Raw genomic sequence first — 23396 nt, 5'->3', positions numbered from 1 at the left:
AAAAAAAAAAAAGATAAATTAGACTTCAACAAAATTTTAAAAAATTTTGTGCATCAAGGAACACTATCAAGAGGATAAAAGCAGGGCTTCCCTGGAGGCTTGGTGGTAAAGAATCCTCCTGCCGATGCAGGAGACATGGGTTCAATCCCTGATCTGGGAAGATCCCACACGCCTCGGAGCAACTAAGTCCACGCACCGCAACTACTGAGCCCGCAGTCCAGAGCCGGGGGCAGCAACCACTGACGCCCTGACGCCCGGGCTCCACGAGAAGCCCGGGCACCCAAACTAGAGAGGAGCCCCTGCTCTCCACAATAGAGGAAGCCCATGCACCAGCGACAAAGACCCGGCACAGCAAAACAAATAAATATGGTAAACCAAGGGAAAGAAGAAGTAAAAAAAGAGGCCAAAAGGACAACCATCGAATGAAACAGAATATTAATAAGTCATATATTTGATAAGTGATTGAGATGGAATATAGAAAGAACTCATGACTCAAACACCAAACAGCCAACAACCTAATTCAAATATGCACGAAGGACTGAAATAAACCATTTCTCTAAAGAAGATACACAAATCGCCAACAAGCACATGAAATGATGTCCAGCATCATTAGTCATTAGTGAAACACAAACCAAAACCACAATGAGATACCAATTCACATCCACGAGGAGGACCATCAAAAAAACAGAAAGTATCGACTGCTGGCCAGGATGCAGGGATGCTGGAGCGGTCGGGCGTGGCTGGGGGGAATGTAAGACGTGGCAGTTGCTGTGAAAAGCAGATTAAATGTTCCTCAAAAAGTTAAACACAGCGTTACTGTGTGATCCAGCAATTCCAGTCCAAAGCAGGGACTCAAACACTTTCTTGTAGCCCCTCGTTCACAGAGTGCCATTCATAACACCCAGAAGGTGGGAACAGCCCAAACATCCATCAACAGATGAATAAATATAGTATACACGTGCCATGGAATACTATTCGGCCATAAAAAAGGAATAAAATTCTGGTGGATGATACAACATAGGTGAACCTAGAATGCATTACACTAAGAGAAATAAGCCAGACACAAAAGGGCAAAATACGGTCCAATTCCTGTTTATGAGGTATGTAGACTAGCCTAATATCTTGAGACAGAAGGTGGAATAAAGGTTACCAGGGACTGGGAGAGGGGGAACAGGGAGCTATTATTTAACTGGTAGAGTTTCTGTTTCGAATGGTGAGAAAGCTCTAGAAATAGACAGTGGTGATGGTTACACAGCACTGTGAACGTTCTTAATGCCAACGAGCACTTAAATGACGACTTTTATGTTACGGCTATTTCACTACAATGTGACAAAAGAATGAATCATAATGATTAAAAACATCCAAGAAATTACAGAAAACAGATAAAAGGTTTCTTTGTTCGACTCTTATTCTATGCATGCTGCCTCTCCTCCAACTTATTGGTGACTCCAGTTGGAAGGGACAGGATTACAGCTGCGAACTGAATTTGAATCTGAAGAGCCAGACGGCACCTTAAACTGACCTCCCTAACCAAGTCCAATCGTGTGACAGGTTCAATACAGCACCACGCACTGGGAGAGCACCTTATGCTATTTGAAAGTTGTATCTTAAGCTGAAACCTTGGCATTCATGCCCACCTGCTGGCCCTATATAGCAGGAAGTACATACACTGGTCTCTGCCCTGGTCCCTGGCACAGACCTCCAGAAACACTTGTAAATCCCTAAGTGAGAAGTACACTGGGAGCACCCTGTATTCCATAATATTTGGTCTCTGCCCTGGTCCCTGGCACAGAGCTCCTGAAACCCTTGTAAATTCCTGGGTGACAGGAGTATCTTTTGTTCTCAGCAGGTGACTCTAGGTGGGCACCCGGATGAGGGCTGGTCACCAGAACAACAAGGACAGGATTAGAAGGTTGGAATTTTCAGTGTCCCCCACCCCCTGACTCCTGGCCCCATTCTCCAGAAAGAGGAGAGGGCCCAGAAACAGAGTTAATAACGGATCGCGTCTACATGAAGATGCCTCCACAAAAATCCCTGGAGAGCTTCATGCAGGTGAACACGTCCACCCCAGGAGGGGGATGACCCCACACCCCAACCCCACAGGGAAAGAGGCTCCTGCACTCAGGACCGCCCCCCAGGCCTTGCCCAGTGCACCTCGTCACCCGTCTGAGTATCTGTATCCTTCATCACACCCCTTAATAAACTGGTAAGCCCACTGCTTCCCCGACTTCTGTGAGCTGCTCTGGCAAGGTAATCGAACCTGAGGCGGGGGTTATGAGAGTCTCCGATTTCTGGTGGAGAACCTGGGGACAGGAATCAGACAGAGGTTGTGGGTAACCTGGGGACCTATTACTGGCTGTTGGCATCTGCAGTGTGGTGGGATGGAGCCCCTATCCTGTCCGATGACCTGACAGTGTCTCCAGGCAGACAGAGTCAGAACTGAGTTAAACTGTGGGACACCCAGATGGTGTCAAGAAGAACTGCTTGGCAGGGGAAAAGCCACATACATTTGGTGACCAGAAGTAAAGAGTTCGGTGTAAGAATGAGAAGACACAGAAGACACAGACCGGAGGAACAGGTCCCTTCACTGCAGAAGCAGGAAATGTCCACAGGTCTTTCCTGGACACCCCAGTGCAGCCCGTGAAGCTACACAGAATAAATCTTTCTCTTCTTCAACAAAACACACCCTTGCCATATGTAAAGCCTGCACATCCTACAGTCTTTCCCCTAAGCGAGATATCCCCAGTTCTTTCAGGCATCTTTATATGGTTTGTTTCCGTAGCTTTGGCCATTTTGATAACCTCTCCTGAATCTTTTCCAGTTTAAAATGCTTGACCCAAGCTTAATATAATCTATATGCGAACTTTATCTGATTATTCTGATTAACACACTCTAATGCTGGTAAGCTTTTGGCATCTACAATATACGACTGCCTTACTAATAGAAACTTATTTTGTGTTTCCCATCATCGCAGCCTGTGAGGAAATAACTTTTACTTAAAAGTAATAATTATCCCTAGTAGAGAAATTAAAAAAATAAAACTATTTTTCAATAAAATTAATTTATAAAAATCCATCTTTAAAACAAAATGGGCTACTTGACCTATGGTTTTGTGAGGTGTCTTTCACTTAATTCTCACTCAACAACTTATCATGCTGCTGCTGCTACTGCTGCTAAGTTGCTTCAGTCATGTCCGACTCTGTACGACCCCACAGATGGCAGCCCACCAGGCTCCCCCGTCCCTGGGATTCTCCAGGCTAGAACACTGGAGTGGCTGCCATTTCCTTCTCCAGTGCATGAAGATGAAAAGTGAAAGTGAAGTCGCTCAGTCCTGACTCTGAGCAACCCCACGGACTGCAGCCCACCAGGCTCCTCCGTCCCTGGGATTTTCCAGGCAAGAGGACTGGAGCAGGGTGCCGTTGCCTTCTCCTCAACAGTTTACCATGGATACTTTCAAATGACGATAAATTCGTATCTATACCCCACTCTTAATAGGTAAGGAACAAATTTTTTTTGGAATTTACCTAGCCACAACTCATTTTAAAAGCAGCTTTATTGAGATACAATTAATCACCACAGTCAATTTTAGAATACTTTCATCACTTCAAAAAGAAACATTCAGCTGTCACTCCCTACACCTCCACCTTCCCCTCTAGTCCCTCTAGAATCTACAATCTACCACGAATCTACTTTCTGTCCCTGCAGATTCTCCTATTGTGGACACACCAACAGACTCCAACACACAGCCTTTTGTGTCTGGCTTATGTCCCTTAGCGCAGTGTTTTCAACTTTCCTCCATAAGGCAGCATGCATACATCAGTGTGCCATTTCTTTTCATAGCTGAACGATATTCCTTTGCATGGACCTACCACGTTTTGTTTATCCATTTTCCTGCTGATGGATCCAGTCATCTGTTTCCACCTTTTGGATATTAGGAACAATCCTGCTGTAAACACTCCTGTAGGCATTTTTACATGGAGATATGCTTTCATTTCTCACTGTACATATTCATGGGAGTGAAACTGCTAGGACACACGGCAACACTGTGTTTAGTCATTTGAGGAACCGATGGCTTTCCAAAGTGCCTGCACTACCAGTGTATGAGGGTTCCAATTTCCCCACATCCCCAACAATCATTATTATTTGACTTTTTGAACCCAGCCATCCCAGTGAAGTGGGTGTGAAGCTGTATCTTACTGTGGTTTCGTTTGCATTTCCCTGAATGACTAACGATGTCAGGCATGTGTTTACATACTTGTTGGCCGTTTATACATCTTTGGAGGAATGCCTATTCTGATCCTTTGCCCATTTATTAACTGTGTTATTTGTCTTTTTGTTAGCGAGTTTTGAGTTCTCTACATATTCAGACATAAGGGCCTATGTCTGAAATATTTTAGATCAGATATGTGATCTGAATTTTCTCCCATTCAGTGAACTGACTTTTCATTGTCTTGATGACGGTCTTTGAAGCAAAAAAAAGTTGTTACTTTTGATGAATTCCAATTTATCTATTTTCTTTTGTTGATCATGCCTGTGGCATCATATCTAAGAATCTCCATGATTTACTCCTAGAGTTTTATAGTTTTAGCTCTTACATTTAAATCTTTGATTCATCTTGAGTTAATCTGTGTATATGATATAGTCAACTTTATTCTTTTGCATGTAGGTAACCTTGCCAACAAAGGTCCGTCTAGTCAAGGCTATGGTTTTTCCTGTGGTCATGTATGGATGTGAGAGTTGGACTGTGAAGAAAGCTGAGCGCCAAAGAATTGATGCTTTTGAACTGTGGTGTTAAAGAAGACTTGAGAGTCCCTTGGACTGCAAGGAGATCCAACCAGTCCATTCTAAAGGAGATCAGTCCTGGGATTTCTTTGGAAGGAATGATGCTAAAGCTGAAGCTCCAGTACTTTGGCCACCTCATGCAAAGAGTTGACTCATTGGAAAAGACTCTGATGCTGGGAGGGATACGACAGAGGATGAGATGGCTGGATGGCATCACTGACTCGATGGACGTGAGTTTGAGTGAACTCCGGGAGCTGGTGATGGACAGGGAGGCCTGGAGTGCTGCAATTCATGGGGTGGCAAAGAGTCGTCAGACACGACTGAGCGACTGAACTGAACTGAACCTTGTCCCAACATCATTTGTTGAACTCTTTCCCTACTGAAAGGTGTTGGTGCCACTGTCAAAAACCAGCCTACCACAGAGGTATAGGATGACCCATTTTTGAATCTTGATTCTGTTTTATCAGTGTATCAGCTATCCTTCTCAATGAACGATCTAATAAATGCACTTCTGTTTTCTTCTTCAACCCACTTGCTAATAGAGATGAGTAGAACAAGCTCAAAGGTCAGAGCCCTACAGAAATTCAGTGTCCTTTTTTGGTTTATATTAAAACATTAGTCAGTACTCCTGGGAATGACCTGTCAATCAGTTATAAACTCAGCAGATAGTAAATCCGCTATCATCTGGTCATCTTTTCCCCACTATGCCCACAAATGTGTCGCCAAGTACCGTGTAAGTGTTCTACTGAAACCAACATAATGTCACCCTAACTCAGAAACTAACCATGCGGAAGTAGAAGAGAATGCTCACACCCTGTTCAATAATCCTTTCTTAATTTTTATAAGAAACGAAAAGATCTGTAGTTTTTGGAATTAATCTCTTCTATTTTATACATTTTTGCTCATTTCTGTTTTCAGTGATACATATGAAATGAACCTCTATTTGTCAGTATTTACATTTCTCGTTTATTACCTTGTCTCCGTACTGGCATATAGACATCTGAGATCTTTAAGTATTATTCCTGATTCTACAGCAGTAACTTTAATTCTAATTTTAAGTCCCTCTACATTGTCCAAGGTATTTTTTGGCCCCAGGTTTTTTCATTTAAACATGAAAATATATTTGCGCCTATTATTATCAGCTGCAAGTTGATGAATTCAATTATGAAAATTACAGGTTAAAACTGTGACAGTCCAACAGAAAATATTAACATTTCATTCAAAATATGGATGACAAATTTAAATTTTTTTTTTTGACTGGAAAACGTTGATGGCAGGAAAATAAAATACCTTAATACATATTCACAGTCGCTGAAGTCTAGTACATCCTTTTCACATTAAGTATTAAACATTACTAGGCACAGTCAGCAAGTCAGTTGCCCTTGGAATTATGCATTATTTCAATTCTTTTGTCCTTTAGTCTCACCTGAAAAGTGCATATACCAGGGTAGCAACCAAAGCGAAACTGACCACAACCGCCGCAAGTACTTGGTCACTTACTCCTTCTATGACTGAATCATCATCCAGTTTCAAACTTTGAACTTCACCTTGATATCTGGCCATTCCAGGTCTAAAAGGAAAAGAAACAAGACGAAGATTACAAACAGTACAGTGAAAATGAAATATATCCATTAAAAACAACACAAATGTAGCTGACCTCTGATATAGTTATTTTTAGTGCCCACTTGCAGTAGGTTGCATTAGAGGATAACTCCAGCAATGAGGTTTTTTTTTTTTTTTAATTATTAAAGAATAGGACTTCCCTGCTGGTCTACTGGTTAAAAATCTGCCTGCCAACGCAGGGGACAGGGGTCTGATCTTTGATCTGGGAAGATCCCACCCGCCTCAGGGCGACTAAGTCCGCTGAGCCACAACTACTGAGCCTGCGAGCCTAGGGCCCGTGCTCTGCAACGAGAGAGTAGCCCCTACTTGCTGCCACCAGAGAAAGCCCGCACACAGCAATGAAGGCCCAGCACAGACAAAAATAAAAAATAAAACTGTTAAGGGATAAAAGACATTCCTCATGCCTAGAGGCTCTTTGCTTACTCCTGCACACCACATGCATTCCCCATAGATCACACCCCATCCTGTCTCTCACACCACTGAATGTGCATCATGGAATGTGCCATGCACGGACAGGGGAGGAAAGACAGTCTGCTTCTGCAAACATTCCTGCATTACCTGGCACGCTGTCCTGTACACAGCAGGACCTAATAAACAGGAGCGACTTACCTTACTTACGGTGTTAGTAATTTGAAAAGTTAAAAAGACCATAGAACATATGACCTTTTATAGCTATCCTGAGACTGCTTGAATTAATAAAAATTCTGGTGCTTGGAAAACTATTGGTCTCACCTGGGACTAAGCTCAGCTTATGGTTCAGAATTCTGTGAATTGCTTGGAAGTCAGAATGACTCTCAGGATGAATTTACTTATGAAAACATAAGGGAACATATGAAAGGATCCTTCCCAGTTGAGAAAGTTATCACTCAACTGGAGGAAAATAATACCCGATTTCTGTTAAGTATGAGGGAAATTAGCCAGACCACATCAGAGTCCAAATTATCACAGGTAATTCCTATTTCTTTCAGATGAGAAAACAATGAAGTTACTTAAAATCTTATAAGACACCTAAAGGGAAATAAAGGCAATAAATATTCAATGACATATATACAACTATTTATAAATAAAATCCTCTATTTGTATAATGTACTGTCTTGAAAATAGCTTTTATTCAATGTCATCGTTAATCAGGTGAGTTTCTGTTCAAAGGAAACTTTGTGAAACTCTTAACACTTTAGAAAAGGACCTGAAAAACTAGTAAGAAAATGAATGACCTCTCATGGAAGAAACTTAAGCAAACAAACAGATCAAAGACGGCTTTCATCGGCTTTACACATAGTAATGGCCTGATGCATCAGGAACTTTCTAATGACAGGTTTTGAGTATCCTTAATGAAAGCACACACCATGAACTCAGAGAAGGAGTTTTCACCTCAGGATTTTATTCAAAAGAACACTCAGATAAACAGCCAACTGAAGAAAACAGCCTCCAACAATCTCGGGAAAAGTATGCGGACAATTTAGATTTTTATTATGGTCAGGTTGCCTCTGTTTAAATTGAGATGCTGGGCCGTGTCAGAAGTCCTAAGGGCAGTGAGGATGACTCACATCTGCTCAGAGATAAGCAAATGTTATCCCACATCAAGATTCCCAGCCTCTAATTACTCAATCAGGTTGCAAGGATTCCCTCATATGCTGTACATGTAGAGAGTTTATTACTTTGTACTTAAAAAAAAATATACAGGTTGCATTTGTTTCTGTGTTCTTCCAGGTGTAATCAGTGATAATGTGACTAAATTCTACTGTATATACTATACATATATATTTGTGTGTATATATGTACACACACACACTATGTATTCTTTTTATTGGAGTATGCTGCTTTATAATGCTGTGTCAGTTTCTGCTGTACAATGATGTGACTCAGCTGTAAGTATACCTATACCCCCTCCCTCTTTCCCTCTTGAGCCTCCCTCCCCTCCCCCCGCCCCCATCTCCCTCCTCTAGGTCATCACAAAGCCCTGGGATCAGCTGTGCTATACAGCAGGTTTGCCACTAGCTGTTTTACACACGGCAGTGTATGTATGTCAAGCCCAATCTCCCAACTCATCCCACTCTTCCCTATAACTGAATCTCTCTGCTGTACCCCTGAAATTAATGAAACATTGCAAATCAACTACAGTTCAATAAAAAATGTATATATATGCACACACTCTACTGAATAAATACATGCCTTCTACCAAGGACACCCTTAAGATACTGCTTTCTTCACATTTCCGAGAGCTCAGAAATCCAGGATACTTTGCGTGTTGCAGGATCCTGTAAAGTTATTTGCACCATCTTATACCAAAAGTGTCCAATGTTGTTGAAACGAAGAGTCACTTTTTATTTCCACAAATTCTAGTGTCACTGAAGAAGGTGCCTGGGCTGAGAGACGGTGGGAAGGGCAGAGACAGCTGGGAAGTTTCACAGAGGAACCTGTGGCCCTTTCGGCTGCCTTTCCCTGTCATGCGGAAACCCCAGCCCTCACACGGACAACTGCTAACGGTGTCTGATTGGCTTGTTGGGGGTTTCAATAGTTAACTTCCGCCAGCAGTCTCTCTTATCATCAAAGTCAAAAAAGGACCTGTAGGAGTTAATGGCTCAGAAATGAGGTATTGATACCACCACTTCAGTTTGGAAAGAGGCCCACCTAAGACTACAGGGGATAAACAATAAAAAGAAATCATCTACTTGAAGAGATGACTTGAAAATGAGTTCCAATGTCAACCTGAACTCCAGTCCTCCAGGTTCTACTGGCATGAGACAAAATGGTGCTGCTGATTGTGACCTAGGGCATGGGTTCTCAGCTCAACCCCAGGCACCGTGGGGAGGCCTGGAGGCCCAGAGTTCGCCTCTGATTCTGCTGTCACTTAAATCTCTCAGGACCGCTCTTTTTCTGCAAAAGGAAAAGGCTAGGATTTGAGGATTTCTTAATTTCCTTTTACCACCACATTCCTCTGATTCAGAGGTTTTTGGAATTAAAAAAAATCAATAAGAGGCAGGAAAGGTAAATAGCAAAGGTTAAAACGCTTACAAGTGGGCAGCTGGCCTGGGAGAGCCAGATTCGTATCTTTCCCAGGATAAAATTCTACAGTTTGAATTCTTTTCCAGGATGTATTACTTTAACAATAAACACAAAGGCCAGCGCCTGCTTCCTCCCTTCAGGGATGAAAATTAGGCTTAAGTGCACAAAGATTTAAGACGTCTACCATTCCTACCAAGCACCTTAGAGACTGCTGGTTTCCAGGTGGGCACCTTCTGAAGACCTCAGTGACAGGCACTACAGGGCCTCACACTAAATGCACTGAACGCACCACTTACTTGAAACCCCAAGGAAAGGGTATGAAATTTATAAAACATAGTATCTTATCTATTTCATAGGAGCCTTTAAATGAAAATAAGCAATTAGTACCCTGTCTTTAACTATTTGAGATTTACAGAAACAAAACACATTGATCTTGGGAATGGTGTTGATAACTGATAGAAGAGGAACTGATTTCCGCACTGGCTTCATTACTGCTTAGCTGGCCAAGTCTTATCGAGTAGCTTAATATATTGAAGAAGAACGAGTTTTGCAGTCAGACAACTACGTACTCGTGCAAAATCTGGGTCTCAGCTTCCTCGTAAATAAAATACATAAAATTAGCAAACTATGTTGAACTTTTTTGGCAAAAAAAAACCCCCTTGTTTTGTGGAGTTGATGAGATAATAAAGGAAAAACATGTGGCATGTTGGCAGGCTCTCAATAAACGGAAGCTACGATACTTTGATTACTATTATTAACCATCTTCAAGGAGTCCAGGGAACCATGATAAAACTTAGCCACGCCTTCCCCGCAACTGCATTAAGTAGCATCCAAGCCCTCTTTAATCAGAGCTCTAAGTATGTATTTCTTGGGAGGACTGGATAAACTTGGCACATTGCCACGAAGGACACCACCGTGTTTACGTGAAGCTGATAAAACAGCTGCAGATGAGAACTAACTTCCAAGTAACCAGAGAAAGGAGAGAGCTAAGACAAGTCCCACTCGCTTCCCTTTGGTCTTTTCCAAAGCTTTCAGGAAAAAAACCAGCACAGACAAACAGAGGAAGTGTAGGAAATTTCATAACTTCAAAGGAGAAAACTCAATGTCTTTTTACCCAAATTCATGTAGAAACACGGCTTTTGCAGACAACTACTCACATGCAAGAAGTTTTTAATACGATTTCCTTCATGGAGGGGAACTGCAGCTACCGAATGGAAAGCTCAAGAACATATCACATAGAAGGGCATTGTGGGTGAGCCCTCAAACCTGAGACCTGGGAGGCCGAGGTCAAAGGCCTGAGAAAGGGAGCAGGTGGAGCAAAGATGCTCACACGGGACAGGCCTTCCAGAAAGGATCCACATTCCAAGAATCGGCTGCATGGGAGGGCAGACCGACTTGCTGACTTCACTTGCCTAACAAGGCAAACGGTCACTTAAAAGCGCCAGGGAGCCTACAGAAATAACCTAGCTCAGAAATTAGAAACTCTGGTTCCACAAAGGTCCAGAGGCACCAACAGAGGAAACAAGGGCAGATGAGGTACATTTTATACTTCTAAAGGTTTCTCTGCCTTTAAAATAAAATGCTGTAGGGGAGAATATTTAAAAGGCCGCTGAGAAGACTTCCGGTAAGATTTTCTACATTCACAAAATGAAAAATCTGATAACTGGTACTCTGAAAAGCATCACTGAAAACTCAATGCTGGGACTTCCCTGGTGGTCCACTAATTAAGAATTTGCCTTGCAGTACAGGGGACGCTGGTTCAATCCCCGGTCAGGGAACTAAGACCCTACAGGCCACAGGGCAACTAACACAAACTATTGAGCACACGTGCCATAACTAGAGATCCTGCTTGCCTCAACAAGATTCCCTGTGCTGCAGCGAAAACCTGATGCAGCCAAATACACATATATGGAAAACAAACAAACAAACAAACTCAATGGTGTCTTGGCAGTTCTGAAAGCTCTATGACAAAACCTAGTCTTAATGGATAAAGGGGGCTCCAAAACCTAGTCTTAATGGGAAAAGGGGGCTCCAGGAACTGCAAACCAAAGAAAGGTGTGTGCTGGGAAGCTAATTTTGCTGCACCACAAATAAAAGTCTGGCATCATGCAGTAAAGTTATGCATACCCTATACCTCAAAAATTCTAGGATTCAAAGGCATCTGCTGCTACTGCTGCTAAGTCGCTTCCGTCATGTCCGACTCTGTGCGACCCCGTAGATGGCAGCCCACTAGGCTCCTCTGTCCCTGGGATTCTCCAGGCAAGAATACTGGAGTGGGTTGCCATTTCCTTCTCCAATGCAGGAAAGTGAAAAGTGAAAGTGAAGTCGCTCAGTCGTGCGGGACTCTTTGTGACCCCATGGACTGCAGCCTAAGAGGCTCCTCCGTCCATAGGATTTTCCAGGCAAGAGTACTGGAGTCAGTTGCCATTGCCTTCTCCGTCAAAGGCATCTATTCCCCCAAAAAACTTACACGTGGCACCAGTCTATAGAGATAAGAATGTTAGAGTATTGTTCTTAGCCGCAAACTAGAAAAGCAAAATTTGCCCATCGACAGTAGCATGGACAGACAGTTATATTCATACAGCGGAGTACTAGACAACAGTGAAAACTATCTATGGATCTACACAAACTTACTAGGAATTGAAAGCCACGAAATGACACACACAATTTCGCAGAAGTTCAAAAGCAGGCAGAGTAAAAACGGCGTGGTCTAGGCATGCAGACGCCGGTGGGAAAGCTATAAGGAAAAGTAAGAAAGTGAGTATCACAGAAGTCAGTGGACGGAGGAGGGAAGGTGCTCAGAAAGGGAACAGGAGGTGGGGGAGGCAATGCTGTTTTTTCACCTGCCTGTTTATTACTAACTAGTCTTCAGGCACGCACTGTGTGTGCACTTTCCTGCACACGCCTCGCCTAATGATTCATCGGTAACGCTGCAGAGGGTGCATGCTCTGGAACGGGGCGGGGGGGTGGGGGTGAAGGCCAGTCCCCTGGCCACTGGGCAAGGAGGGCCAGGCCGCGGTGCTCCGGGGGGGGTGGGGGGGACCAGCGGCACCACCCTCCCCGCCGCCCCCGCCGGCCCCCAAGTCCCCCGCCTCCCCGGGCCGCGAGGTCCGCGCGCCCCGAGCTCGCCACGTCGGCCGTCCGGCGCGGGCGCCCGGGGCCGCCCGCCGTCCCGCCCGGGCCCGGGGCCCCGCCGGCGCTCAGCCGCGCGTACCTCTGCAGCGCCGGGGACGCCTCGCAGCTCCCGGCGACCGAGGCGCGGAGTGTTTCCGGGGCCGCCCGCCGCCCCCGCGGGCACCACTGGCCGCGGCCCCCGCCTCCTCCTCCTTCCGCGGGCCCGGGCGCGGGCGCGGCGCACGCGCGCTGCGCGCTTCCGTGCGCAGGGGCGGCCGGCGGGCTGGGCTGTGCGCGGCGCGGGCCGGCGGGCGGGGCGGGGGCCGGGCGAGGCGGCGGCGGCGCGCCGGTGACGCTGCGGGAGCCGCGGCGGCCTCCAGCGCCGGGCGGAGTCGGCGGCCGCGCGGAGGACGCAGCCCGGGCCGCGCCGCGGGCCTTCAGGCGGGGCGGGGCGGCCGGAGCCGCGGCGGGAAGATGTTCAACGTGGAGACCCTGGAGCGGGCGGAGCTGTGCGAGAGCCTCCTCACTTGGGTAGGTGGGCGACGCGCTCTGGATGGGGGTCCCCGACCTCCGCCAGGCCGCCGTCCCGGGGTCCCCCACCCCCCCACCCCGCGCCCGGCCGGCGCTGCCGTCACATCCGGGGCGCGGGGCCCCCGGTGCTGGGCGGAGGCCGGGGCCCGCCGCGGGGTCGGGGGGTGGGGGGGCTCCCGGGACCCCGGCCCGAAGCTCCCGCCTTTGTTGTCACGCTGGCAGGACGGCGCAGCCCCGGGCGGGGCGGGGCGGGGCGGGGGGAGCCGCGCGGGGAGGCGGGCAGGGGGGCTTCCACGGAGGCCCATTCCGGGCATCCGGGAGGAAGGGAGAGGTGCCGGGGGGAAGGTGCTTGGGATGGAAATAAATCCGCAAGGCTGGGGGATCCGGGCGTCAGTAGTGGGAGTCGACATTTGCGGAGGGGTGGGGGTGAGCGCCACGCTGTGGCATTCTCAATTTTCAATTATTAAATGTTGATGAAAATTCTTACATGTGCCTGTAAAGGTGTTCCGTTCTCAAGCCAAAAACCGTGCCTGTAGCAGCCTTTTCTACAGCAGAACATTAACACCCAAGCTTGTGTGTTTCTCTTGAGTGTGGTGTCAGTACCTGGGTTGTGCGTGCGTGCGTGTGTGTGTGTATCTGCAGAGCCACGGGATAAACCCGGTGCTTCTTTTGGGGAGATTTTATTTCACTCACTGCTAAAAAACGTTAACTATCACTTTCAGTATCACTTTTAGAAGAAGCACTAACATATTTATGGAGGTGACTACAGCATATGTATTAATGCTCAAGGTAAGAAACAGATGCCAAACGGATTATATTTAGCAGTGCCTTGGGTGACCAGCTTGGATTGTGGACTTGAGTCTCCTACGTGGGGACCTTTGAGCGGAAGGATTACTGGAGCACTGCCCCAGGCTGGTTGTAACAAATGTAGTGAAAATCGTCTGAGGTTGTCATAATTTGTCTTTCGTCACAGATCAAGTTGTGTTTTCTGAAACAGTATGTACCATGATAGAGGGGTCTGTTCATTGACTTTTGCATGAGGCCATTCTTGGAATTTCAAATTGTTTGCAGTAGTATATAGTTCACACACAGCTTACAGGTAGAGTGAGGCGCAACTTCACGTGGGGAAATGGGTTTCACGGCCGTATTTTAGGGCAAAGACAAAGCTGATAAAGTGTGTAATGTGGCCAGAGTTTGACTGGGAGGACAGAGATAAAGGAAAGAATCACCACATTCTTTGATTTTGTGGCAGGACTGGATTTGGCAGAGGTTGTAAACAGAAGGTAGAGTATCTGAAAATGAGCATTTTTGGTCTGTACCTCCTTCAGTGCTAGAAAGAAAAAGGCCAAGAGGGCAAAGATGAAGAAAGGGATTAAATCTGAAGTAGGGCTACATTGTTTAAAGTTTGGAAAGACAAGTCAGGGAGAAGAGGTGTGTTTGAAGGGCATCTGCCAAGAGGCGGTGACCAGTGCAGTGATTTGGGTGAGAAGTGCTAATAAAAGTAACAGAGGAAGAACCACAGAGAGAAGTTTGAAGGGGTACATCATGGCAGCATCTGTTTAAAATCTGATAAGTTGTTAAGAAAACAGATCATCAAGGTGATCAGCTCCACAGAGTGGTCAACGGATCCGGCTTTGTAGAAAACAGCCTTTTTGAAATTTCACTGGAAGGCTCATCAAGGAAAGTTTCTAGAGGGAAGATAAGAGATTATCAATGACAAAACTGGAGGGCAGAGTCCAAACAAAGATAATCAATTCTAAGACTTGGAAACATTTGAACACATTGTACGGTTGAATCCTTTCCAAGTAAAGTTGAGTTTTAAACGCTGGGTTTGTTCTTCTAGTTGTTATTACAAATGTGCAAAATGTCTGAAGTAGCTGAAAATGTGCATTTACTCCAGTAGCTCCCCTCCTATCTGAAGGCCGGATTAATGCCAAAGACAATTCCAAAATGAAAAGTGAGGAAAGAAAATGTATACTGTACATTCCCTGGAAAAGACCGCCCCCCACATTTGAAATAATTTGCTCCATTTTGTATGAAGTTCTAGCCAACCTGGTTGTGCAATTGCTCTGCGCACAGCAGGTGGAAAGGTAACTGCCCCGCTCAGCAAGATGCGGGCGGTTGTTGTCAGTGACACAGAAGACCCGAGAAGCTGGAAGTTCAGCCTAGGTCATTCAGTCCTTGAGCTTCATATATGGCTACAGCCTCCACATTCAATCGCTGAAGATTGTAATTATGGTCCCGAATATCAAATAAGAGCTTATTTTCACTCCACAGCATTTAGGTTGAGACTAGAGGTATATAGTACATATTAGAAGTTCTTCCACCAGAAATAGTTGAACTAATGCAGAAAACTAAGATCATGGCATCTGGTCCCATCACTTCATGGGAAATAGATGGGGAAACAGTGGAAACAGTGTCAGACTTTATTTTGGGGGGCTGCAAAATCACTGCAGATGGTGATTGCAGCCATGAAATTAAAATATGCTTACTCCTTGGAGGGAAAGTTATGGCCAACCTAGACAGCATATTCAAAAGCAGAGACATTACTTTGCCAACAAAGGTCCATCTAGTCAAGGCTATGGTTTTTCCAGTGGTCATGTGTGGATGTGAGAGTTGGACTGTGAAGAAAGCTGAGTGCCGAAGAATTGATGCTTTTGAACTGTGGTGTTGGAGAAGACTCTTGAGAGTCCCTTGGACTGCAAGGAGATCCAGCCAGTCCATCTTGAAGGAGATCACTCCTGGGTGTTCATTGGAAGGATTGATGCTGAGGCTGAAACTCCAGTACTTTGGCCACCTCACGCGAAGAGTTGACTCATTGGAAAAGACTCTGATGCTGGGAGGGATATGACAGAGGATGAGATGGCTGGATGGCATCACTGACTCGATGGACGTGAGTTTGAGTGAACTCCGGGAGTTGGTGATGGACGGGGAGGCCTGGCGTGCTGCGATTCATGGGGTCGCAAAGAGTCAGACACGACTGAGCGACTGAACTGAACTGAATAGCATCAAGGCACTTGAAATGATAACTGTAGCCACCTGTACAGAATTCAATTCTGTGGGACGTCTGATTGCCCCAAATGCTGGCTAAATTCACTGTTGTATCAGAGAGGTTAGTCCCAGAACCATACGTTCCACATTTTTGTTGAAAGAGCAATGTTTGTTAAGAGACAAAGTATCATCCTACCTAGGAAAAATAGTTGAAGCTTAAATTCCAAATCAAAGTGGATGCACCAAGCAAGTTCAGCAGGACGTGCTGGAAAATTTCCACTCTCCCTGTCTCCCCACCCTCTGAGTCAAAATGCACTCTTACCTGTTAGAAAAAGTCTGCCCTACCTGGTACACCTGTCAGGCCTCCTTTCTCAACCAGTGCAGGAAACTGTTGCTCTTTCCTAGGGTTAAGAGACTGAGAAACTAGAAAGAGTCAGGAATGTCCCCAATTAATGGCAGGAAGCTAAGTGGAGCAGGAACCATCCCCACACAGTGACATCCACACACCCTTGTGAATTTTTGTATGCAGTGGCCTGTGAAACAGCGCACTGGTGCTTACAGTTAGGAAGGGTGTGTTTCTGTGGTGATCTCTCCCCCATTCCACTCTCTCTGCCCTTCTAACTCTGTTCTACTTACCATTGGTGTCCTCTACTGGAGGAATAAAGGAGTCAAATGTACAAAAAGACATAGTTTTTAAAAGCTTTAACTTTCTTATTTTCTTTCTTCCTAAGTAGAGGGCCAGTTTAACCTGTTTAGAGTATAGGTTCTGAAATTTGACCACCTGGCTTCAAATCCTGACTTGGTTGCATACTAACTGTGGGTAACTTTGAACGAGGAACTTCACCTGTGTTCAGATTATATTCAGGGTGACACTGAGAAGTGTTTCCTATGCATTTAGTATGGATCAACGTAATTGCAGGGCTTGTGGAACTACTGGTTGCCTGGTCTGGATTCCAGAGCCTGTAATTCGGGAGGGCTGGGCTAGGATCTGCTACTCTGCATTTCCAACAGGTTTCCAGGTGGTGCTGTTAGTGACCTGAGCCCCCACGCTGAGAACCACTGCTCCAGAGCAGGGTTTGTTAGCCTTAGCATTGTGGCCGGTCGGGACTGGATCACATTCGTTGTGGGCACTGCCCTGTGCTTCCTGTAGGAGGTTTAATAGTAGCATCCCTGGTGTGTACCTCCTGGATACCAATAGCTCCCACTCAGTTGTTACAACTAGCAGTTTCTCATAGGGAGCAAGATCTCCCCCGGTTGAGAATCACTGCTGTGGAGACAGTCATTCCAGGTGAGCTCGAGCTTTCCCCTTCTCATGATTTTGTGGGGGTGGTGAGGTGGAGCTCCAGTTGGTGTTAATAGAGCTTCTTGGAATTAAAAGAGAGGTTATGACCCTTGAGGCAGAGTTTCATGCCCTAATGTGGTTGACTGCAATTACCTTTAAATTTTAGTCTATTACTATCCTGAAACACCCTGCAGATGTTAACTCAAGAGTTTACGAGAACTGGTAGGTGACAGTTTTGTTTTGTTTTTTTTTAAATTAAAATACCCATACCACAAAGTTCTTTTGAGGTGCACAATTCAGTGCTCTGTGGTGTGATCACAGATTGTGCAACCATCACTGCTGTCTAATTCCAAGAACATTTTTATCGCCTCTGAAGGGAATTCCACAGAGAGAGTCTGTCTGGGACCTGCACTATTTTATCTCAAGGCAGAGATGGACACCTTCACGAGCAGCTAAAAAACCTAAAGAGCCAACTCAGAAAATAATTTTTTGGATGCCACATTTAAAAAATCAAAATGAAAATAGTTTTAAGTCCCAGGAGAGAAACAGATACAGACTTACAAGTAAATTACTTGCATTATTGAATTGCCTGCTTTATTGAGTTTTTTTCTTCTGATTGCCCAGTGGCAGTTTTCTGATCTTTCGTCCTTTGCATTTGGTAACACTTTGGATCAGAGGGCTCCACCTGCCAAACCGGTGCTCTAGCATAGAAGATTATTTGATGAACTTGTTAAAAATAGACTCCCAGTCCTCTCCAACTTCCCAATTGATTCAGTGTACACCCAGGTCTGGGAACTATTGCTTAAGGCTTTTACAGGTACCTAATGTGCGTTTGTCTTCTCATTCATTCTTAAAGCATCCCTCCAGAAGCTATTTTTCCCAATTCCCAGGTTGAAAAACTGGTATTACAAGAGGTAAAATGGCATATCCAAGGTCACACAGCCAGCAGATTAGGCACAAACCTGGAGATGGAGTTAGTTCTTCTGTTTTTTGAGGGGAGGGGGACGCCCACGCGGCAGGTGGGATCCTTTTTCCCCAACTAGGGATCAGGCCAGTGCCCCCTGAACCCCCTGCTTTGGAAGCGTTGGAGCCTTAGCCGCGGGACTGCCAGTGAAGTCGCTGTAGTTACTGTTTACCTTCCGAGCATGTTCAGTGAGAGGTCTTCTAGGTCAGACTGGGGGTCAGAAGATGAGTGAGGTGTGCACTCACCCGCTGCCCTTTTTTATTGTAAGCCTACAAGAAAGAGATGTATTCAGCAGCTGTAGGATGACAGTGCGTATTTAGTTCTTTTTAAACTATTCAATACATTATTACCACCACATTATCATTGAGAAGGCAGACCACCACATTATCATTGAGAAGGCGACAGGCACTTGAGGGCGTGGAGTAAAATTCAGTGTCGTTTCCTACAGGTGATGTTTATCGGGTCCATCTATTCATTTACTAACAACATATTGAGCCTCTGCCTCCCATAAGATTAATGTCAGGGGGCCTGACAGGCGCTCTTTCATCACCTCTCCCAAATAGACATCCGAGTGAAAACCACTCGCTACGAGATCTTTTAAGTCATTTCCTTAGTTCCCGCTGTGTAACCATCTCCACCCACCAGACTTTGCAGAAAATGTGAAGAAGCTACTGACTGCACTTGTTCATAGCTCTTGGTTTAAAGATTTGATAGATGGCACAGCACAGAGACGTGGACACTGCCCCGCTGTGGGACAGTAGATTGCTGCAGCATTCGTCAGGGGCAGCTTGGCGATATTTATCAGAAACTTCAAAACGTTCGTACACTTTGGTCCAGCAAATTTACTTCTAGGAATATGACCCCGTAAGTAAAACATATTGAAGGCAGATGGTCCCCTGAACATTATTTGCATTGTTTCCGTGGTTGTTACCTGCTTTGACCTCAGCTGTGTTAACATGCAGTCAAGGTTATGGTTTTTCCAGTAGTCATGTATGGATGTGAGAGTTGGACCATAAAGAAAGCTGAGCACTGAAGAATTGATGCTTTTGAACTGTGGTGTTGGAGAAGACTCTTGAGAGTCCCTTGGACTGCAAGGAGATCAAACCAGTCTATCCTAAAGGAAATCGGTCCTGAATATTCATTGGCAGGATTGATGCTGAAGCTGAAGCTCCAGTACTTTGGCCACCTGATGCGAAGAACTGACTCACTGGAAAAGACCCTGATGCTAAGAAAGATTGAAGGCCAGAGGAGAAGGGGACGACAGAGGATGAGATGGTTGGATAGCATCACCGACTCAATGGACGTGAGTTGTGAGCAAGCTCCGGAAGTTGGTGATGGACAGAGAAGCCTGGCGTGCTGCAGTCCGTGGGGTTGCAAAGAGTTGGACACGACTGAGTGACTGAACTGAATTGAACTGTGTTAACATATAAACCTGTTATGTTAACACAGGCCTCCCTGCCTCCTCCGTGCAGGCCTTTCTTCACGCTGCAGCTGCTGCAATCCTTGTACTATGCAGATGGCTCAGCCTCCCTCTCCTGCTTAGAATCCTTTGCCTGTTTCCCTTGCTCTGAGGATAAAATCCTAACGTGGCTTGTGAGGATTTGCAGGATGATGCTTCCTTCTTTAACTGTGTCTTCCACCGTTTACCCTCTTCCCTGTTCTATCCTCTGATGCCCGAACTCTTCCGTTTTACTAACCTATAAACTGCAGACCACAGCCTTTATCTGTTCTCAGAGATTATTTCTTTCCAAGTCCTGGTTGCACTACTGAGTAGAGTCATTGTTGGCTCAGTGTGGTATCTTGCTCAGAAATAACAAATGTGGCTACTGATTCTCAGCTACACCATGTTAGTGGTAATTCATGATATGTTTAAAATCAAAGTGAATTGAGGATATAACCCAGCTGTAGCTGTGATTTCTACATATGTATAAAGCTGTTTTGGTTCTTTCTTTTTTCTGGCTGAGCCCCTTGCAGCATGCAGGATCCTGGTTCCCCAACCAGGGATCAAACCCGTGCCCCCAGCCGTGGACGTGCAGTCTTAACCCCTGGACCACCAGGAAGTCTCCCACAATACTTTGGTTCTGAGTAAAAGAAATCTCAGCTTGGCCAGATGTAAAGAAGAGATGGATCTCGCATCACAGGAGACTCTGAGGTTTAGTTCGGTTGCTCAGTTTTGGCCTGCAGGACCTCATTCTTCTGTTCCTCTTCTTTGCCATTTACTGCGTTGGCCTCATCCTAACAGTCACAAGATGCCTGCTGATGGCCATTGAGGCCGCCAGCATCCTTATTCACACCAGGGGAGGTTGGCGTTCCTTCCCTGGAAGCCCACGTAAGCCTCTCTCTGCGTCCGTTTGGTCCAGATTGTCTTTGCCTGAGCGCCTGTGAGCCAGTCACTGGCAGAGTGAGTGCAGGTGCCCTGACTTTCTTAGGGAGGATGTTGAACGCGGGGAAGCTGGCCAGCATCCGCCACAGCTCCTTTTACCAAAAGGAAAAACTTGCAGTGCAGCCTGCAGGAAATTCCCCAGAAGGGAAAACATTTCTTACTGTTCTGCTTTTTTTTTTTTTTTAGTAGTCAGATCTTTATTTAAAACTCCAATCTGCCAGCTTAGTGTTTTCCACTAGCTCAGGGAGCAGAAGCCTTCACAGGCTTCCCAGCCTTCTGCTGAGAGGCTGCCTTCGTGGGAGCCTTTGCGGCAGCCATCGCTGCCCTTTTAGATGCTTGCTGAGCCTTTTTTGCTTCCTTGGCGGCCCTGCCAGTTTCTTCTCATTGAGCCTTCCAAAGTTCAGGTTCTGATTTCCTCTTGGCCATCACATCAGCAAGAGATGCGCCCGTTTCAGCCCTCTGGAATTTGAGTGCACGGCAGGTTCTTTTCTTTTGAATTTCTTCTGACTGTCCCTTTCTGTGCTTGCTTCTAAAGAGGACAGTCCAGTTGATCTGACGAGGACTCCTCTTGGAGAGGAATGCCAGCTCACATTTTGCATCAGGAAACTGGAAAACCTTCCCGTTGGTCCAGGCGTAGCACCCCCGCATGCCCTGGGTAGATCTTGAACCCGCTGAAATGACCCAGCTCCACCTTCAGGGCGGCTAACGCCAGGGAAAAGGAAAGATCTGTTCCGCTTTTTAAAAATATATTCAACTCCAAGATGAGGCAAAGAATCCTGAGAATTCTGCTGTATGGTTAACCGTGAAATCTTTCTTTTTTCTCTCTCTCTCTTTTTTTCTCTCCCTTTTTTCCAGATCCAGACGTTTAATGTGGACGCGCCATGCCAGACCGTGGAAGATTTAACGAATGGGGTTGTGATGGCCCAGGTTCTTCAAAAGATGTAAGAATAAATCGCTTTATCTTTTTCTGTGTTATGTACATGGATATTTATTAGATTGAAAACATGGCCAAAAAATAAAGTGTTCGCATGACACACGAGTTACCTGTAGCCTGAGAACTGAGCAGCACGTGGTTTTGGTGGTCCATGCTTATTTCAGCTGCAGGGCAGTTAAGGCTGCAATGTTACAATACTCCAGCAGGTTTGGAATTCTTCGTGTGTGTTTTCAGCAAGTGTGGCAGACATTTTCATGTAAGCATCCCAATTTTGCCATTCTAGAACACTCTTAAGAGGCTTCCTCTTTTGTAGTACTCTGCCTAGATGTCTCATCAGCAAGGCTTATATTTTTATATTTTATAAATATGTTTCCTTTATAGAGTAAAGGAAAGGCATGCCCCATGTTCTGTGTCCCTGTTAACCTTCTGTGTGCTTCTAGAGTTAGGTAGCACCGTCTCATATGCCATGTATTTTGCTTGTTTATTTGTTATCTGCTGCTTTCGCAGACACACATCTGCGGAGACACACACACACACGCAGACACACATCTGCAGAGACACACACACAGACGTAAGCTCCGCTTGGAGGTGGGAGGTTTCTTTTGTTCGTTGCCGTATCCTGGCACCTAGGACAGTACCTGGTTTTGGAGTAAGCCATCTGAAAATGCCCTTCTTTGTGGATCTAAAATAGTCAAATGTCAGCATCTCTGGTTCCGTCTGTATCACGGGTGCTCTGTTTACTGACTAGTGGAAGGAGTGAGATACTCGTTTGAGATATATGATATAAAATAATCCCAGTTCTTTCCTTCTAAGCACTTTGAAAGCATAATAGTTATAAAATTGATATTGTTAGGTTGTCTGGAACTTTTGACCTAGGAATTTTCAAATAAAGGGTTACCTGTGAATTCATAACGTCATTAAGTGTGGCGTGATCTGGGGGACACGGTTGTCTACTGAAGCCTGAAACAGAGATTTGCCGGTGACTTGCTGAGGTTTCCTGCAGCTGGGTTGAGCACCAGTGTCATCACTGAAGGTGTCTTGCTGATGCTTGCCTTGCAGGGAGCTGTGTAGAGCTGCTTGTCTGAGAAGCAACTCAGATGCCTGCATTTCAGGGAATCTGCCTGCCTTTCACGTTAGGGGTCCGTGCCTGAGAACTGTAGCTTGCCGTCTTTCTTCTGCACTCACGTGGCACATCCCTCCTGATACACAGGCATGTAGGCTTTTTGGTGGAACTCCAGGAGGCTTGCCTAAAACCTGACCAGCCCTGGTTCTGTTGCTGAGAGGAGTGGAGCCTGTGATTTCCATGGTCACCTTTAAGTGGTGCCCTAATAGCGAGGGTTTCACTCAAATTCTTGGTAGGAATTATTTGTGGGCAAGTGGGCATAGCTACGTGAGCTTTCCAAGTCGGTATCAGTAAAGGAGTTCTCTGTTTAAGTTACTTTGGGTAGGATTTCTCTCAATTGTAGAAACCAGGAGAAAGCCTGTTCTTACGTTATTTTACCAAACCAAGATCATGACATGCATGCTGTTATGCCAAGTGGCGGTTCTGATTTGCTGTAGTCTTGTGGACGTGTTTCTCATCAAGATTTCACTTTTTTTTCTCAAACTGAATCCCTTTTTTCACTTTGTTGTGGTATAACACAGAGCAAAAAGCATACCAAAAAAGGTGACATTTTTTGTGTGTTTTGTATGAATTGTATGGGTATGCATGGATGTGTGCACACATCGGTGTGACCACCTCCCAGGTAGAACTGTATAACATTTCAGGCTCCCAGATTGTTCCCCC

General features: G+C 45.6%; 2 protein-coding genes and 1 pseudogene across 3 annotated transcripts in view; 1 reads left to right on the top strand and 2 right to left on the bottom strand.

Annotated features, from left to right (window-relative positions):
- RNF170 (ring finger protein 170) overlaps positions 1-12734 on the bottom strand; it is a 32115-nt gene extending 19381 nt beyond the window's left edge. For both annotated transcript variants that reach the window (XM_068970573.1, XM_068970574.1), the window contains exons 1-2: positions 12626-12734; positions 6209-6352 (exon numbers count right to left, since the gene is read on the bottom strand). In XM_068970573.1, coding sequence (XP_068826674.1) covers positions 6209-6345 — 137 coding nt within the window. In that variant the 5' untranslated portion in view covers positions 6346-6352; positions 12626-12734. The remainder of the gene's footprint in view (positions 1-6208; positions 6353-12625) is intronic.
- Positions 12735-12999: 265 nt separating this feature from the next.
- HOOK3 (hook microtubule tethering protein 3) overlaps positions 13000-23396 on the top strand; it is an 80053-nt gene continuing 69656 nt past the window's right edge. Inside the window, exons 1-2 of the mRNA XM_068971016.1 lie at positions 13000-13056; positions 21532-21617. Of these exons, the coding sequence (XP_068827117.1) occupies positions 13000-13056; positions 21532-21617 (143 nt within the window). The remainder of the gene's footprint in view (positions 13057-21531; positions 21618-23396) is intronic.
- Positions 20917-21382, bottom strand: LOC138079196 (large ribosomal subunit protein eL24-like; annotated as a pseudogene).

Source organism: Capricornis sumatraensis, chromosome 4 (assembly GCF_032405125.1).
Source record: "Capricornis sumatraensis isolate serow.1 chromosome 4, serow.2, whole genome shotgun sequence".
NCBI classification, from domain to species: domain Eukaryota; kingdom Metazoa; phylum Chordata; class Mammalia; order Artiodactyla; family Bovidae; genus Capricornis; species Capricornis sumatraensis.
The sequence above is the reverse complement of the archived record's forward strand: the minus strand, read 5'-3'. Positions and strand labels throughout refer to the sequence as shown.